This window comes from Kryptolebias marmoratus, linkage group LG22 (assembly GCF_001649575.2).
Source record: "Kryptolebias marmoratus isolate JLee-2015 linkage group LG22, ASM164957v2, whole genome shotgun sequence".
In the NCBI taxonomy this organism is placed as follows: Eukaryota; Metazoa; Chordata; class Actinopteri; order Cyprinodontiformes; family Rivulidae; genus Kryptolebias; species Kryptolebias marmoratus.
In genome coordinates, this window is record NC_051451.1 from 26,421,046 (window position 1) to 26,438,444 (window position 17,399).

A 17,399-nucleotide genomic window follows, 5' to 3' on the forward strand; every position below is an offset into this window, starting at 1 on the left:
AATTAGGCTCAGTTTTTTTAAACAAAATAAGAATCAGAGACTCGATCTGAACCAGACTAGAGGGCCGGATGAAATGTTACAGAGGGCCGGATCTGGCCCGCGGGCCTTGAGTTTGAGCTCGTCCCGTCTGTCACGGGACGAGCAAGAGCCCAAAAAAATAAGCTGAACCACTAAAACAAGAAAAACGACAAAACTATTTTCTCCTCAAGCAGTTTCCTGTAAGGAAAAAAAAATGATGCTAAAGCTCAAATAGCCACTGCGTGTGTTCACATTTTAAAGCCTTCTGATGTGTGAACATAAAGATTAAATATATACATAATTGCTGGCTATTATTTAGTGGATACTCAGTTTTCCAAATGCAGGTTTATGAGCAGCTCTGGGGTCACGATACGAGCATCCACGTGTTCAGTAAAGGTCCAGCTGTTTTTAAATATGAGCTCTGCTAATTAATCAGGAAGCCAAACGAGAAGCCCAGACTATATAGCATTAATAAATGACTGTATTCTTTGAAGAATTAATGACAGACAGAATATTTTTCTACTAAAATAGAATATTTTGAGGCCAACAGAAAACCCTGTTTAGCCTGGCCCGCTGTTCGTCCATCCTGAACATTTTTAATGGAAACTTATGTAATTTACCCTCCTGCGCCAGGATAAATTTGGATAAACTTCTGAAACCTCTTCCTGTTTTAACGTTTCCAGTCAGTAATTAAAAAGAGCCCAAAACAGAACAAAATTTCATATTGCTCAATAAGGACCCGGCGTTCTTTGAAGGTCGCCATCCTCACCTCGTGACATGCGTTAAAGTTTGGAGCATGAAATGAGGATGACTCTCAACTACTACCACATCTGTAATTCTGAGCAAGCCATAGACATTTTTATGTTGGCAAATGTAGATTGTTTGCAGGTTCACAACATATTTCACTAATTGTACAGACAAACGAACCCGTGCACACACTCACAGGCAAAAACATTATCGCTCCGCCTTTGCCTTTGGGCAATATTAACATACAAGGCTTTTATTTGAGGTTTGGATTGAAGCTGGTACTTATCCAGAAATGACCCCACAGCTTGGATTTACATGATGCCTATGAGAGCAGCCATCTTGCAAAACCAGACGTCACAGCTCTACAGCTCATTTGTGGGAAAAAAACAGCTTATATTGTAAATTTTCCAAACAAAGCGTGTCATTTCCTGCAGATTTTATCTCTGGCCAGCCCTGATGGGGTAATAGGCTCCGCCCTCAGAGTCCGAGGCTTCTTACCAAACAGCCTTTCAGGCGGTTCTGCTCCTCCTTCACCTCCTTTCCCATGATCCCATGTGCCTCGGGTCCCACGTTGCACTGGGGTTCCCTGGCTGGTGTCAGGAGGTCAACATCTTCCCTGGGGAAAGTGGATCCTGATGGAGAGAGCGCCGTCCTCTCCGTCCTGTCGAAGGAGCGGAGCAGGAGGTTACAGAGGTGCTGACAGCCGGGCCTCAGAGACCAGAGGAGAACTCCTGTTATGGCTCTGAGGTTTTCGACCACTGTTTGTATTATTAGATTGAATTTGTTACGAACTGTGACCAAGAAGAAGATTTGGGATGATGTAATATCTGGATCTAAAGATAGGCTGTCCACATGGGAGACTCAGCCTGAGAAATGTTTGGGAGGCAGCATATTTTAACGATGGATATCTGGACTCACGAGGGTACTATTAGGAGCAATTCAATGTTTATTTCTCTTTATTTTCCAAAGCAGTGAGAATTAAAATAATAACTTTAAGTTATTACTCTGCATGCAGTGGGTCTGTAACAAATTTCAGCTTATAGAATACAACCCCAATTCCAAAATGTTGTGTAAAATTGTTAAATATGAATAAAAATAGAATGCGATGCTTTGCAAAATTCATGAACCCATATTTTATTCATAATAGAACATAGTAAACATATAAACAGGTCTGTTTATCTTCCAGTTCATCTTGGTGAGCTGACATTGTTGGTGCTGCTCATGTATAACATTTTTTTTAATCTTAGTTATCTCTTTTTATAGTTTCCATCCAAATATAGGCATTTTTCGGCACCCTCTGACCTTACTAATTCTTCTGATTTTTAAAAATTTTTATTAAAATCCAGGTTCATTAAGCCGGCGAGAAGACTTGCTGTGCAGAGGTAGTTCTAAACTGAAAATGTTCTTCTCAGATTTAAAAGTGTGTTCATAAATGAGGGTAACTAACCAAAATCTCCATTTCCACCTCAGTAACCACAGCTTACTTTAAATCTCTCTGAAGAAGAGCCCAGTGGTCCTTAGCCTCAGTCTGCTTCTGTTTGATGCCGGCAGCCAGAGCAGGATGGAGGTTCGGCAACTGGGACACGCTCACATCCAGCATCTACCACAAACAGGCCTGCAGGTTAGGTGGAGAAGGCCTCCGCAGCACGTTTCAGCGCCGCTTTTCTTACCATGATCTGACCGGCAATGTCTCGGATTTCTCTGTCGCCAAAGCTGTCCAGCTCTTTGGACGAGGATATGCTTTTCCTCTGGAACAGAGATTCAAAGCAGTGTTTACTGAGTAATTTTAACTTAATAATAAACACATAACTAGGATTTCCATCAGTTTACCATGCTGTGAATAGCCTCCAAGGTGTTATCAGCCTGCTGGTAAAATGACGACACCTCAAGAGCCAGCTGAAGATTTTTGTGGTAGTTTTTTAGCTGTGACTGGACCTTCAGCCACCTACATAAACAGCATTAACATTTACATTAAAGATATTTCACACAGCTCGCAGGAGTTTACCAAAAAAAAGGAACAAAACCTACATTTTATTGATGTTTTTCCTTCTGCTGGAGATGCTTTTGCCATCTGTTTTCCCTTGTTTCTCCAGTTTTAGAGCCAAGTTGTTGATCTCCTCGTGTAGGTTTCTATGGAGCTGCTCATCCTGTTGAAAACAGAACAAAACAGTCATTTATATACAGATTTCTTGAAATGTTTGAAGCCATTACCATTTGGGAATACATGCTTTTTGTCAAATTTAAAATAATGAGGAGTTCAAGCTCATAAATCTTATTGTATCTGTTTTGTTTTTATTTCTTCTTTGCTAAGACTATTACAGCGTAAACTGAAAAAAGTCTTGGAAAAGTAATATACAGGTCAAATTTCTTCACAAATTTTCAGACTAACTGTGGACTTTTGGTGATATTTTAAATTTAAGGGCAAGACAGACATTACAATTAATGAGTATTAAAAAAAATCCCCTCATAAATGTTCACTTTAAAACATCCTAAACGACACATTTGCATAAAATTTTCGGAGAAATTTTGGCCTGAAACTTTGCGATGAGTCTGCATGCATGAAGCCAAAAATATTCAGCTCTCGTGCCCTAAAATTATGAAAAGTAAACAGAGACATTTTGGAAAATCCCTCACGGATGTCGTTGGTAACATGTCGCTAACAGTCGCAGCTCAGTGAGAAATCTCTGAGTTCTTTTGGCTTATATTTGCAATAATTATTTAGTCAGCCTGAAATTTGATCCTCTTCCTCATTATGTAAGCTTGAAGTTTTGTGAAATAAAAAAAAAGTTTAGTAAATGACTACTAGGGGGCAATAAAACTGCTTCAACTTCTAATAAATGGCTCCAAAATTTGTCGATTTAAGCAAAGAGTAACTTAAGACACATCCCTAAAGCCTGAATCTCACTGGGCTGTGGCAAACTGCAAATATACAGAACATGAGGGAGTTTCCAAAGTGTCTCAAAATGTTTGCAAACATTCTCAATTTCCTTGCGTGAGTTGCACGGCCTCGTTTTTATGCATTTAAAAAAAGTAGCTAGACAAATCTTTTCTTTAAATAGCTGCAGAGTCGTCGCAGGCGTCAGCTTAATTTAGTTTCTGTGAGTCAGAAAATGAAAGAAAAGTGAGACAACTTTGGGAGGGGTTGGCGACCTCTGAAACTAAACGGAGACTGATTGGAGACGTGAAAGAGAATCTGGCAGTCCAGGCAACAAAATTGCAAGTAAGATGAGATTAAATTGCAAACACTCTGAGACATATTAGGAAGACAATATTTCTGCAATGTGTATGGATATTTTCCTGCAAATTTTGGCCCAAGTATCATGTCGTATGTACCAGTTTAGTGTGATTCTCTTGTCTTCTGTTCACTGGGTCGGTGTTGAGGGTTTGTCTTACGACTGCTTGCAGTTTTAGTTGTTATTATATTACTTACTTCTAAAAATCCTCACCTGTTTAAGATCAAGAATCTTCCTGGTCAACTGCATTTTGTCAACTTTTTCCTCCAGGAGCCTCACCAGAGACTGCTCCTCTTCCTGCTGGCGCACATAAAACTTTGTGTTTATGGAGGCTTTTTGTTAGAAACTCCACAATTATTTCTTTTAACAGGCACAACACCCCTCCTGCCCAGAAGGATGCTAAACAGAAACAGGCTCGAACATAAAGCTGATACGAACACACGGAGTAAAGGATGTAGAACGTGAATGTTTTATAGCTTTATTAAACAACACTTCCACAGGTTCGTCATCCATCACTTGCTCCCTGGTGGCAAACATGAACAGAGAGATAAACGCAGGCCTAAAGTGCACCAGATGATTGCTTTACAATAATGACAGGCAGATGTTTTACGTGGTGAGTTTACATTAAACAGACATGTCTTCGGGACACTGAGCTAATTTCCTGTATTAGAGAGTTCAGGGTTTGAGCCAATGATCTTGACAGCCGCTGATTAGGCTGAGATTTGTATCTGGACCAACTGTTTTTGATATAATTGTTGCAGTAAATGTGCTTCATTAACTCTGCTTTTATAACTCTAGGTGTTCTGTTTAGATAAATGGGGAAGTGAGAGGAAAAGATGTAAAGATAAGAACGGAGTGAGAAAATTGGATCACAGATCTGTGAATAATTGCATTTAAATGAGAGGGGTGGGGCATTAAGTACCAGGTATTAACTCTGTATGTATCAGGAGTGTACCCAGTCCCTTTTTCACATTAGTTTTGGAAGCAAATTTTTATTTTTATGTTTTGGTTTGTTTCTACCTTCTCTTTGATCCACGCCTCCAGCTTGTCCACCTTTGTGTTGAACTCCTGCAGGCTCCTGGCGCCACCGGGAGCCTGCGTCTGATTGGCCACCGCCTGTTTCAGGGTCTGCCACTGGTCCCGGAGCTGGCAGAGCTGCTTCCTCACCAGGTCAGACGTGGGGTTCAGCCTGCAGATCAACTGCTCGCCCATCTTTAGAAATATAAGTCAACATTTATTTGAGCTGCAGCACAGATGGTGCAGCGAGACCAACAAAACAGACTGTCTGAGAGGTATGGAGGATTAGTTATGCCTTGTGTCAAATCTCCAAACATTTCTTTGTGTGTGACCATCATTGCATGATGTGATCTGACAGATTTTTAGCCATGAACACTATGATTAATGTTGCAGCCCTGCGTGAATCGTTTTGTTACCTGGTTGAGCTGGATCAGGGTGTTCTCAAAGTCCTTCAGGTCTCTCTGAAGCGTCTGCGAAGCTTCCTCCCAGTCCTGCAGGGGGCAGTACTGAATATTCCACCCATCCTTCAGGTCCTGCAGTTTGCTTTTGATCCATGCTTCTGCCTAAAACACAAACATACAAGAGGCGATAATGCTTTTGCACTGGGTCTGTGTGTTTCTTAACAATGAACTAGTGGTTGAAACTTAATAAAAATCTCAGAAAGTAATCATTAAATGTCCATCCATCCATCCATCCATCCATCCATCCATCCATCCATCCATCCATCCATCCATCCATCCATCCATCTTCTATCGCTTATCTGTGGAAACCCAGACCTCCCTCTCCTCAGAGACTCTCCAGCTCCTCCTGGGGGATCCCAAGGCTTTCCCAGGTCAGAGGGGATACAGAACCCCTTCAGCAAGTTCTGGGTCTGCCCCGAGGTCTCTTCCCAGTGGGACACGCCTGAAAAACCTCCAAAGGCATCCTAATCAGATGCCCGAACCACCTCAGCTGACTCCTTTTGATGCGAAGGAGCAGCAGTTCTACTCCGAGCTCCCCCCGGATGACGGAGCTCCTCACCTCCTCTCCAAGGCTGAGCCCAGCCGCCCTACGGAGGAAGCTCATTTCAGCTGCTTGTATCCAGGATCTCGTTCTTTCAGTCATGATCCCAACCTCAGGTGAGGGTTGGAATGTAGATGGAGCAGGAAATCGAGAGGTTTGCCTTTCGGCTCAACTCTTTCTCGCATAAAACTAAATATGCATAAACAACTCATTTACTTTGAAAGGTAATTAAAGATGACTGCTACTGCTGATCAGTCTTAGCAAAGACAAAAATGACAATTATTTTTACAAATATTGAGCTAAAATTTGATGTGGAAGTGGAGGAGCATCATCTCAACACATACTTTAAGCCACCTTAGCTAACACGAGTATGGCTACAATTCAGGCAATATTACTGATTTTGAGCTAAAGTCCAGTGTGGTGGTAGTTGGGAGTTAGCACCTTTAAACAGTCCAAGCAATGACAGGTGGCACAAGTTTTTTTACCTAAACTATTACCTTTCAAGGTAGAAGGAGATATGCATTTCTTCAAGAAATGCTCAACCTTTAATTAAATAAATACATCCACTTAATGTTAGACCAAAGATGCCCAATGATACCAACAAATCCGTCTGTTACAGTAAGTGGTTTTACCCTACCGAAGTTTTACTTTGTGCATAGAAGGTTCATTACCTGTGACTGTCACATATCAACTTTTTGAACAGGCTACATGTTCCTCCCTTCTCAGGAACACGAAGAACAGCCCTCTGTTCTCCGATGTCATGTTATGCCGAGCAGAGTTTCTCTTGGCCAAGCCTTGGGTTCTGTTGCATAAGGTCTGTTCTTGCAGCGATGCCTTTTCTGGCAACGTTTTGTACGAAGTAAGAAGGCCAAAACCCGGTGGTCAAAAGGAGAAGTGAAGTTTGTTTTCATTTCAAACAGCATAGCATGGAAGTCAATGAGCCACCTAAGTCCCAAAACACTAAATGGGCTGATGAGTGATTCCACATGAGTCAAAAAACTGATTAAATCTGCAAAAACTCACTTTACGGCAATATGTCAAAAACTAGCCGAAGACTCAGATCAGTCATAATAAGAGCACATAAAATCCATTAACCTCATCCAAAATCACTAAAACACCAAGGAGGCGTAAGTATAAATATGATGTCACTTTTACCCCGGAGGAGAAGGTCACAACCCACCCCCCCGGCTGCAGAAGTATTTCTGGGTTGAACAGAAGGAAAAGAGCTTGACAAAACAAAGCTTGCCCATATCTGCTCACAGCGGCTCCCATGCTTTCATAATGACCTCATCATGCAGGAAGTCTATGATTCTCTTGTTTCTTCCTGCCCACTCTTCACAACAATGGTCTGTTGATCAAAAATGTACAGTCGGGGCCTTATTCACAACCACATTAAAAACAGACCGCTTTAAACTATCACTCCATCCCATTCGTTCGTGGACAAAGAAAACCAGCATTCTTTGAAAGGAACTGATTTCTCCTGTCTTCGAAATAAAAACCTTATGCCATCCATTAATGCTTTATATATGTATTTTGGATGACTCTCAGCTCCCACCACACCAAATATCAGTTTAATATCTGTAGAAATGACTGAGTTATAGCTAGTTTTGCGTTTTCTAAGGTTACTGAGCTGTGGTGGCCATTTTGAATCTAAATTTAAATCAGTTGTAGCTGTCTATTTAATGATAACTTGCTGAGAGTTTCATTAAAAACTGCCTCATGGTTCACAAGATATTTTGCTAAAAGACAAATTACATTACTGCCTGCCTTTCACGGACAATAAAGATTAAATTGTTTATTTTGGATGTGCTAATTCTACATTTTTAAACTGTCCATCATTATGTACATTTTTCACATCTCAAGTATGCAGCTTGGCCCTGTAAATACACTGGGAGTTGGGCTTTTTCTATCATGAAAATGAAATGATGAAAAGTGAGATATTTAGCAGAGCAGCTGCTGAAACAGATCCGTTTCTCTCTGAAATGCTCGTTTTGCTTGAGCCATTAGAGGCTTTTAAACGTCTCTTATGTCTACTTTACAATTATACATTTTCATCAGCTGTGGAAGACAACCAGCTCCCTCGACGCCTTTTCTCCAAACACGCCACATAAGAGCCGTGTGTCGCACACTTCCTTCAGCTGACACATCTAAAATTAAATTCTTGTGTTTGGAAGTAAATAGCACATCACTTTGGGCGGTTTCTCAACTTGAGTTCCGATGACAAAACTGCTGGACAAAATGTCCCTCCTCCGAAGTCGCTGAAAAACAAATGCCTGCGTGCAGGGAAGTGGACACAGCGATGAGATAACACCAGCAGTTGCGCTGCTTGGCCGAGCCTCCCTGAGCCAAAGGCGTGAAGAGATGGAGCCAAACAATGATCTCATCCCTAAATAATTGGTTGTGGCGGCTTCCCCTCCTTCTCCTCCCTCGGCTGAATCCAGCTCGCTCCGTTTTCTCGGGACAAAATAAGAACCAGCACATATTTTGTTCCCACTGAAGGGTCAGGCGACAGGCAGCTTCCTTCCTGATTCAACCTCGGCAAGCAGGACGATGTTTTGCTGCATTCAGAGGAGAGATTCTGACAGGCAGAATTTTATTTTATTTTAAAGCATTTTTAAGTATTTTTGAAGGGCGCCAATCTAGCTGTGCGTCCTGAAATTCCAACAAACATCAGCTTTCATCTCTGAAGCTCATTCCTGGTTTGGAACTTCCTTTTCTAACAATCTATGACAAAATGTTGACGTTAAAACGGATATGAAGAGAACCAAGCTTGGGGTCACCATGGTAACCACACACCCTGACAGCACTCTTATTAAGACAGGCAGAAAGCCTCAAACAAACTGTGTCACTGTAAAAAAAAACTACATGTCGTACTGAATAAAAAATTTCTGAACCCTAAGTGGCTGAACTGTCTGTGTTACATGTGTGGTTTGATGTACCTACAGAGTTTTATGTAGGAGATATAACAAGTTAAAAACCGTTCACTTTTAGTTTTAAAATAAAAATTCAGAGCTCAGACAAAATGGAAGTTTGTGAGTCTGGGTGTGTTCGCGTTCACTCTGTGGGGATTTGACAGAAAACTATAAATCCTACAGCTGTGAGAGACTCACTGGGTGAAAGGAGACAAAAATACCCATGTTTGGATGTATTACCATAGATAAACTCCCACCTGATCTCCATAACACTCACTGCCACATTTTAAATCCAAACTCAGATCCATCTGATTAAACTAGCTCATTTAAACCGTGTTTTTGTATTCTGTTTTATTGTGTCTTTTATTATCGTGTCTACTTTTATGTTTGAGTGTCAAGAAAGGCGCCTATAAATAAAATGCATTATTATTATTAATAATAAACTGTATAGGAATTGTGAAGTTTGTTTGAAAATTTGGATGTTACACTGATTAAAGCATTCTGTGATAGCATCAAAAATCCTAAAACTTGGACTGCGATTGCGTATAAACCACCGAGGATACGAGAATGCTGGTTCAGACACGTAAAGTCTAACTTTCAGCGACCCGTTTGAACTTTGAATGATGTTTTTACTCTGAAGAATGTCTGAGCTGTCGAGCTCCAAAGAAAGGCTGGGTTCTCTGACTTGCTTTTTACCAAAATTCCATTGTTGTATTCGTGGAGATTTTTCGCTTTTTAGTTGTTTTTTTTGCCAATTTTGTATGATATATTGCTATTCTTGACTGAGCCACGCTTTATGATGTATTTCCTGTGTTTTTTTTAAAAAAAAATTTCCACAGCTGCTGGGGGAGTAAATCAAAAATTGTGATGGAAATAAATAATAACGGACAAAGATCAATAAAAGTGCTTCAACATTTATGCACTGGCTGCCTAACACCTGAACACTCGAATGCAAAGTTATTTCCTTGAGTTAGTTTTTTTAAAGTCAGGGTAAACCCATGTGTAGTTTGGTGTGCGTGTCACATTTTACCTGCAGTGCTTCCTTGTTGAAGAGCGAGTTTCGCTGAGTGAAACTCTCGCTCTGACATTTAACAGCTGCTGACGCTTCGCTCTCTGCGTCCGGACGACTTTCTTTGGTCTGAGGCTCTTTCTTCTGCATCTCCGGCCCTGAAACCTGGAAGAGCACACAATGTAGACAATGTGTTAAAACTAAGGTCACAAGTTAAGGGTATTATTATTATCGTCAGCATCAGATAATTATTGATGGTGACAAAAACTACCATATTTAAAGATGTACAGTTCTCTCTTTTTATGCGCTCTTCATGAGGAAGAAATGGCAGGGGTCTCCAATCCTGGTCCTCAGAGCCACCATTCTGCAGGTTTTACTTGTTCCTCTGCTCCAACACACCTGATTTGAATCAATGGGTGATTAACAGGCTTCTGCAGAACATGAAGAGGTGATTTAACCTCTGAATCAGGTGTGTTGGAGCAGAGAAACAAGGAAAACATGCAGGATGGTGGCCCTGAGGATCAGGATTGGACACCCCTGCCTTAAAGCATTCATTTATTGTTTTCCTATTTTTGGTTTTTCTATACATTTTCTTTTTCTTTAGCAATTTTACTACTTCTGCATATTTTCTGCTATTTTAGCATTTATATGTCAAATTATTGGTCTCATTCAGGTGCTGGGTGACTTTTCGTTTTTGTAACTTTTATACTTTTTACAAATATTTAACTTTATTTAGCAACAATCTCTTCAATTCTTTCAAACACATTGTTCTATTTTAAATCTGCTTCAGCATACCGGCCCATTTCTTCTGTTCTTATGCTACATTTAGCTACAATTCTTATGCTTTTAGCTACTATTTGGCCTTTTTACTCTTTTAGCTTGCATTTTGCCGCATCTAGCTTTTGGACAGCCTTTTGCTGCTTTTAGCTTCAAGCTAACTTTTCAATATTTTAGCTAACATTTTGCTACTAGTAGCATTAAGCTACCAATCTGCTACTCTTAGCTTTTTACTAGACTTTTAGCTTTTATACCGGCTTTTGCTAGTTTTAGCTATCAGTTTTGCTACTTTTAACTTCTAACCTTTTAATATTTTTAGCTAGCCTTTTGTTGCTTTTAGCATTTAGCTAGCATTTTGCTATGTTTAGCTTTAAGCTAGCTTTTTGCTTCTTTTACCTCTGAGGATTCATGAGTTTCATCTTCTTTATCAAAGGTTTGAAGTTATTCGTCACTACATTTTCATAAAAAATGTAATTTCTGTAGTTTACACATTTTTTTTGTTTTGTTTTTGACCATCTGAAGTCGTGACATCTTCTCTCCAGACTGCTCTTGACGAAAAGCCGCCGTCAGCACTTTACAAAATAAAACGAACACAAATGGCAAAGCTTCACTGAAGGACGAGCGTTCCTGCTCCCTCTACAGGAAACATCTGGGCACAAGACGGAAACCGGAGCAGACAGATGTGTTTGACATTTTATTTTGGTTCACATCTGTCACCTTTTAGGGATCACTGCTGGTGATGCTAACTCCTCCTCCACAGGTGAAAACATCCCTATATTTACCGACCACTGCCATTAAAGGCCGGTATCTGTGTACGTATGTGTTTATTTGTCTGTTAGCAAAATATCTCATGAACCACTGGATGGATAGTAGCTGAGAGTCATCCCCATCACATACTCTGAGCACTAACAGATCATGCAAGATATTTGTCTAAATCTTTGGCATACATTCCTTCAAGGAAAGCTAGTTTCATTCCAGATTTTCTTTTTTTGTCTTTAAATAAAGGGAGTAGGAAAAAACAAAACAAAACAGTGACGTGATTAAAGAATATAAATGAATAAATTAGGTTTTTTTTCCTCCCCAAACAGGGAAATGAATCCGTAGCTGTCAGCGTGTTGTTAAAAGCAGCCTGCATGAGCTTTTTCTTTTGTTAACATCTTCCCCTGACTTCATGTTTTCCAGTGAGCTTTTCCTTTCTGAGCTCTGCTGTAGTTGGACACATTATACACAAACACACACTTTAATTTCAGCAAGAAATCTGCCAAATCCAGCACCCTGGTAGCTTTAAACAACATGCTAAAATACATTTTTTTTAAACGAACCACAGCCTGACAAGAGAATTAACAAGTTATTATGGGAGTTTAAAAAAAAACACTAATTATGTAACTTTCTTAGTTTTGCTTTGTTTCAAATATAAAATATAGCAACAGTTTCAGTGTTTGACTTCCTTTCCTAAACTTTTTGGCTTTAATCATCAACACAAATGTTCCCTAATTTGGAAGAAAAAGTTTGAATACACATTTCAAATGTCAGAGCGAGGTTTTAAGCTGGTTATAGTTTTATTCAGACCTTCAGAAGAGACTAAAACAGACCATAACAATAATTTAAAGTTACGTCAGCTGGTTTGCATCTTACCTGGATGGATTTCTCTCTGTTTAGTTTTGCCCAAGTTTGCCCATGAGCAGGCTGAAATACATCTCTGCTGTCTTTACTGAGTAAAACCTGAAAGGTAAATGTAAACAAAAACTCCACAGAGTTAGAAATAACAAAGGTAGGAATGCTGCGTATAAAACTGAACAAGTATCTCAACTGTTAGCTGTCTTTTTTTATCCATAACTTTAAGATTTTTAAGCCTGATGTGATTTAAACAAGCTTTCTACTAAATATTCTACTAAATGTTTTGTTCTCAGATTGGAATTTAAATGTAGTGGGTTATTTGTGAAAATGTAAATAAAAACAGAACGTAGTGATTTGCTTCAGATCTCATTATATCCATATTTTATCCACAGTGGAACACAGTAAACATATCAAATACTAAAACTAAGAAATTGTATCATTATTTTTAAAAAAATTCAGTAATTTTGAACTTTATGGCAGAAACACATCTCAGAAAAGTTGGGACGGGGCAACAAAATGTTGTAAAATGAGGGGTATGAATAAGAAACAGCTGGAGGAGCATTTTACAATTAACCCTCTCAGGCTCAAATTAAGTTTTAGTAACAGGAAAAATCAGATATTTGGGGAAATTATCATCTGAGTAAAATAAGGCTCATAAAATATGAATGTGGAGTAATTAGGTAAGCAGCAATTTCTGTTGCAAATCTGCAACGTCTGCCTTGAGAGGGTTTATTAGGTTGATCTGCGACAGGTCAGTAAGAGGAGTGGAGATAAAAAGAGCTTTTTAGAGGCTGAATCTGTTCTCCAGGCTGACAGGTTCTGGTTCTGGTTCTGCTCAGGAACACTGTCTGTAAACATAGTTCACTGTGCCGTCCACAAATGCTGCTTAAAGCTCTATCAGGCAAAGAAGAAGCCAGATGTGAACAGATGTGTCTCCTCTGGACCAAAGAGGAGAACTGTTCTGAGGTCAGACGGGTCCAAACCATCCAGCCTGCCTCTCTGATGGTATGGGGGTGCATTAGCGCCTCTGGAAAGGATCTCCAGGTTTTAGAACAACATCTGCTCCCATCCAGCAATGAAGAGCTTCTCCTCAGGTCCTCAGTTCTTAGACTCCAGCGTTTTTGAGACGTGTTGCTGCTATAAAATTCAAAATTACCCCCACAACAACTTTTCATATGTTTACTTTGTTCCATTGTGAATAAAATCTGTGTTTATGAGATTTAAAAATCCTCGTATTAAGTTTTTATTTACATTTCACACAATCTCTCAACTTCTTTGGATTTGGAGTTATTCTACTTTTGTAGAACTTTAAAGCAACATTATAACAAATAACATACAACATTAAGTGATATTCATTTTCTTTGCAGTACTAATTGTGTTTTGTACCTTAAATTGAGAGTTAGGCTTATTCTCGCAGCTCACTTCTACAATCCTGGGCAGGCGTGGGTCTGACGTGCCTGTGGTGATGTTGTTGTTGTTGTTGATGTTTTTGTTTTCACAGGAGGAGCCTGTGACTGACAGCTGTGCCAGTCCCACTGTCTTCCTGTCTGACCTGTCTTTACTCCCAGAGATGGTGATCTTCTTGATGGACCTGGAAATGGCCGACGCAGAGGCGGTGTTCTGGTTCAGGTGGTCCTCCGCCGCCATGTGCTCGTGTTTCACTGGGGCTGCCTGCTTGACAACTGGGGGGGCGAGACAGGAGCCATGTGCGCAGACCTGCTGGGATCGACGGAGGTAGAGCGAGTTCAAGTTGTGCTGCAACATGCAGTTATCCAGAGTCTCACCGGGGAGGTAAGTCTGGGGAAACTCCTGGCATTTTGTCACAGAGGGAACTGACAGTCTTGTCCCAATGGTGAAGGGCTGCACCTTCTTCACAATGCTCTCAGACATGACCAGTGTCCCAGGAAGGAAAACAAAAACACTCTGAGTCCAAACAATCTCAAATGTCCTCACTGAACAGAAAGCTCAGTTCTCCACCTTCTTGTGCATGTTGAGAATGCACAGCACACAGCCCAGGACGGCTTCCTTTGACTCCTGGGATCGAATGCGGTCCCAGATGTACCTCAAAGCTGTGCCGAGGTGGGCAGCGCCCGTCGAGAGGCTTCCTCTGAGGACCCGAGCCAGAGATCCTGCCAGTCTGCTGCTGAGGAGCCTGATAACCAGGGACCGCAGCAGGATGAAAACTGCTGGCATGCTTCCTGACTGTGCTACGCAAAAAGTACTGGGAGGAGAAAAAACGGAGAAGGAGGAGGGTTCGGTAGAAGAAGGGATGAAGTCACCACCTCATCTCTCTGTCAGGAGCGACAGAGCGGAGAGAGAGAGGGGAGAGAGGGGAGAGGCTGTAAAGCCTGGCTGTCAAAACTTCCCCTCTGAACCAGAACAGAAAAGCTGCCTCCGATAAGAGGCTGAGAGGAACAGAGTCAAAAGCAAAGACCTCTGTTAGACCTCTTCAATCACAGCTCCTCCATGAGGTAATGTCCTACAGCTGAATCACTCACACACACACACTGCCTCTCCCTTACCTCCTCTTTGAACAGGCAGGTTCAGCCTGGAGGTGTTGGGCTTGGTCCCAGCACAAGAGCTACAAAACGAAAAGACCTGGAATCAAGCTGTGAGGAGAGGCTGGCGGTGGAGCTGTCTGTGGAGGAGTGAGGGTGCGTTCCTGTATCCCAATCAGAGAGGAGCAGCTGTCACAGCTGAATGCAGCAGTGGAGATTTGCTGCTCTGGTTCTTAAACCTCAGAGCTGTTGGCACAACAAGTATGGAGCAGCTGAGAAGATGCTGATAAAACCAGTGGCGGTCCGAGGGGGTGGCACGGAGTGGCAGCTGCCACTGGAAAAAAACAAATCTTGCTACCCTATTTGTAGGCTAGTTAAGGTGGTATCTCACTGAGAAGAACTGTTTGAAAATTACATGAAAACATGAATTTTAAGCTCCAGTCTCACTAAAATCTGAGTGTTTGCAACCCAAGCTGTGCAGCAAGTTGGTTTTTTTTAAATCATGGCCTATTTTTGTGTTCACGACTTGCAAAACTGCATTCTTGATCGTCTCCAACCTTTTCCGTAAAGAGGCACCAACAGATGTGGTCATTTCTCAAATAAAATGCCCTGCACACCAAATGCATATCAAAATATTTATACAGATTTTAAAAATATCATTATTAATGCTTTGTGGCCTGGTATCAAATGTTCCAGAGACTGGTACCGGTTTTTGACCCGGTGGTTTGGGGATCTCTGGTCCACATTATTTTGTTAAAATCCGCTCACATCAAATGCTTCTCTATTTGCTTTGTTCCCACCTCAGCAGCCTCCCCCACATTTATCGTTTAATTTGCTGAAGTACACTTGTTGTATGCAGACAAATAACCTGAATGCATGAAATGAAGTTTAAATATAAACTCTGCACCCCTGCTGGAAGCTCGTGCCACACCTTCGCCACCCCCAGAAAAAAATCCCAGGATCCACCAGTGGATATAAGCTGCCACTCCTTCATGTTCAGCAGAGCAAATGTTGGGCTGACAGATTGAAACAGAGGAGTTAATGCAGTTGTTGTTGTTGAGGAGTAGCAGAGCAAATATCTGCAGGGAGCAGAGAGGAAAATCTGCTTCCAGAGGGTTAAAAGGAACTCTCACTGCTGGCTCTGCCGCTGCCCTTTGACTTGACCTCAGCACCTGGTGAATAACCGCTTACACCAAAACTCAGACGACGTGACACAACTGAGGCTGTTGCACGTCTTATTTTCATCCATTAACTTGGGGATGGCCCATGCAGTGAAAGCATACAACACTTAAAAACAGAAATATTCACTTTAATGCTCCAGTGTCCCCAGTGTTCATGTTTATTATTGTTCTGTCATCCGTTTTTAGGAGATGGATGCTATAATTTAGTTTTTTTGTTTCTTTCATGCTTCATAAAATGTTGACTTCACTAACTACTTTGATTTCATTGAAAAGAAAGTGATTTTAAATGTTAGCTAATAGTTTAAATTTAGGTTTTAGGTACTGTTGCACTAATTTTAGCTATAAGCTACAGTTTTGATCATTTTAGCTGTTCTGCTACTTTTAATTTTAACTCAGTTTCAGCTTCTTCAACACATTTCGGTAGCGTTATTACCCCTCTGAATTCATGCTGTATTTTCTGTTAAAATGCATGTTTTGGTTGTAGTTTTATTTTCAGGAAGCCTTCTCTCTTCTCTCATCAGGACTCCATATGATAGTCATTGCCTTGGATGGCTAATAATGCTTTAAAAACTTCTCTGGTTTCACAATGAAGTCATTTAAAGAAGAGCTTTAATGCTTTGCAGCTTGAAATCAGAGATAAATTCTTCTCAGGCTGGGTGGTGTTCACTGCAGGCTGGATGGGTGGAGATCAAGAGGTTTGGCGAAGCTTAAAATGACGTTTCTTCATATCGCTGAGTGAGTGGCTCCTAACGTGAGCAGTTTATGTGTTAATATGTTCTGTTTAATGAACTTTCTTGGCCTTGACTCTGCAACATTTGCATGAGTTTGACGTTTATCTCCCTCAGACAGAATCTGACACAGAGTGCAGGATCATTATCTCAGCGTAGGATTTTCTATTTTAGCAAATTCTCTTGATGTAACGTTTTCAATTAACATAACAGAACTATTAATTGTCTTTAATTTAAATGGATAGTTCAGATTTTTGAATTGGAAGTCCTAATATCTTAAATTGGAATCTCACTGGGCTGCGACTGTTAGAGACTAGTTGGAAAATCAAAATTGCACAAAAATATACAAATTTTCTGTTGCATTTTCTCTAAATTCTGAATATTATGCAGCTGAGTGACCAGCGAGCCGTGCGGCTGCCAGTATTTGAAAATCGTGGCCTATTTTTGTGTGCACGCCTTGCAAAGCTGCATTCTTGGCCGTGCACATTATTTAATTTCCTACTTTCACCCATAACGTACGCACCTCAGCCTGCTTTGTGCACATCTTGGCAGCCGTCTCCATATTTATGACTGAGTACAGAGAGATATTTTTTCTGGTTTTAGATGTCCTCAGTTTACAGTTTATTCCTGACAGGCCTGATGAGCTAACAGCTAATCCAA

General features: G+C 40.8%; 1 protein-coding gene across 6 annotated transcripts in view; it reads right to left on the reverse strand.

Moving 5' to 3' along the window:
* Positions 1-14,363, reverse strand: part of LOC108240684 — a 36,708-nt gene extending 22,345 nt beyond the window's left edge. For 5 of the 6 annotated variants that reach the window (XM_017424352.3, XM_017424354.3, XM_017424353.3 and 2 more), the window contains exons 1-11: positions 13,719-14,363; positions 12,351-12,437; positions 9,960-10,103; positions 5,432-5,578; positions 5,019-5,210; positions 4,212-4,298; positions 2,794-2,912; positions 2,596-2,710; positions 2,436-2,513; positions 2,250-2,365; positions 1,264-1,426 (exon numbers count right to left, since the gene is read on the reverse strand). In XM_017424352.3, the coding sequence (XP_017279841.1) occupies positions 1,264-1,426; positions 2,250-2,365; positions 2,436-2,513; positions 2,596-2,710; positions 2,794-2,912; positions 4,212-4,298; positions 5,019-5,210; positions 5,432-5,578; positions 9,960-10,103; positions 12,351-12,437; positions 13,719-14,222 (1,752 nt within the window). In that variant the 5' untranslated portion in view covers positions 14,223-14,363. The remainder of the gene's footprint in view (positions 1-1,263; positions 1,427-2,249; positions 2,366-2,435; positions 2,514-2,595; positions 2,711-2,793; positions 2,913-4,211; positions 4,299-5,018; positions 5,211-5,431; positions 5,579-9,959; positions 10,104-12,350; positions 12,438-13,718) is intronic. The other variant, XM_017424351.3, reaches the window with a different exon arrangement.
* Positions 14,364-17,399: the final 3,036 nt, after the last annotated feature.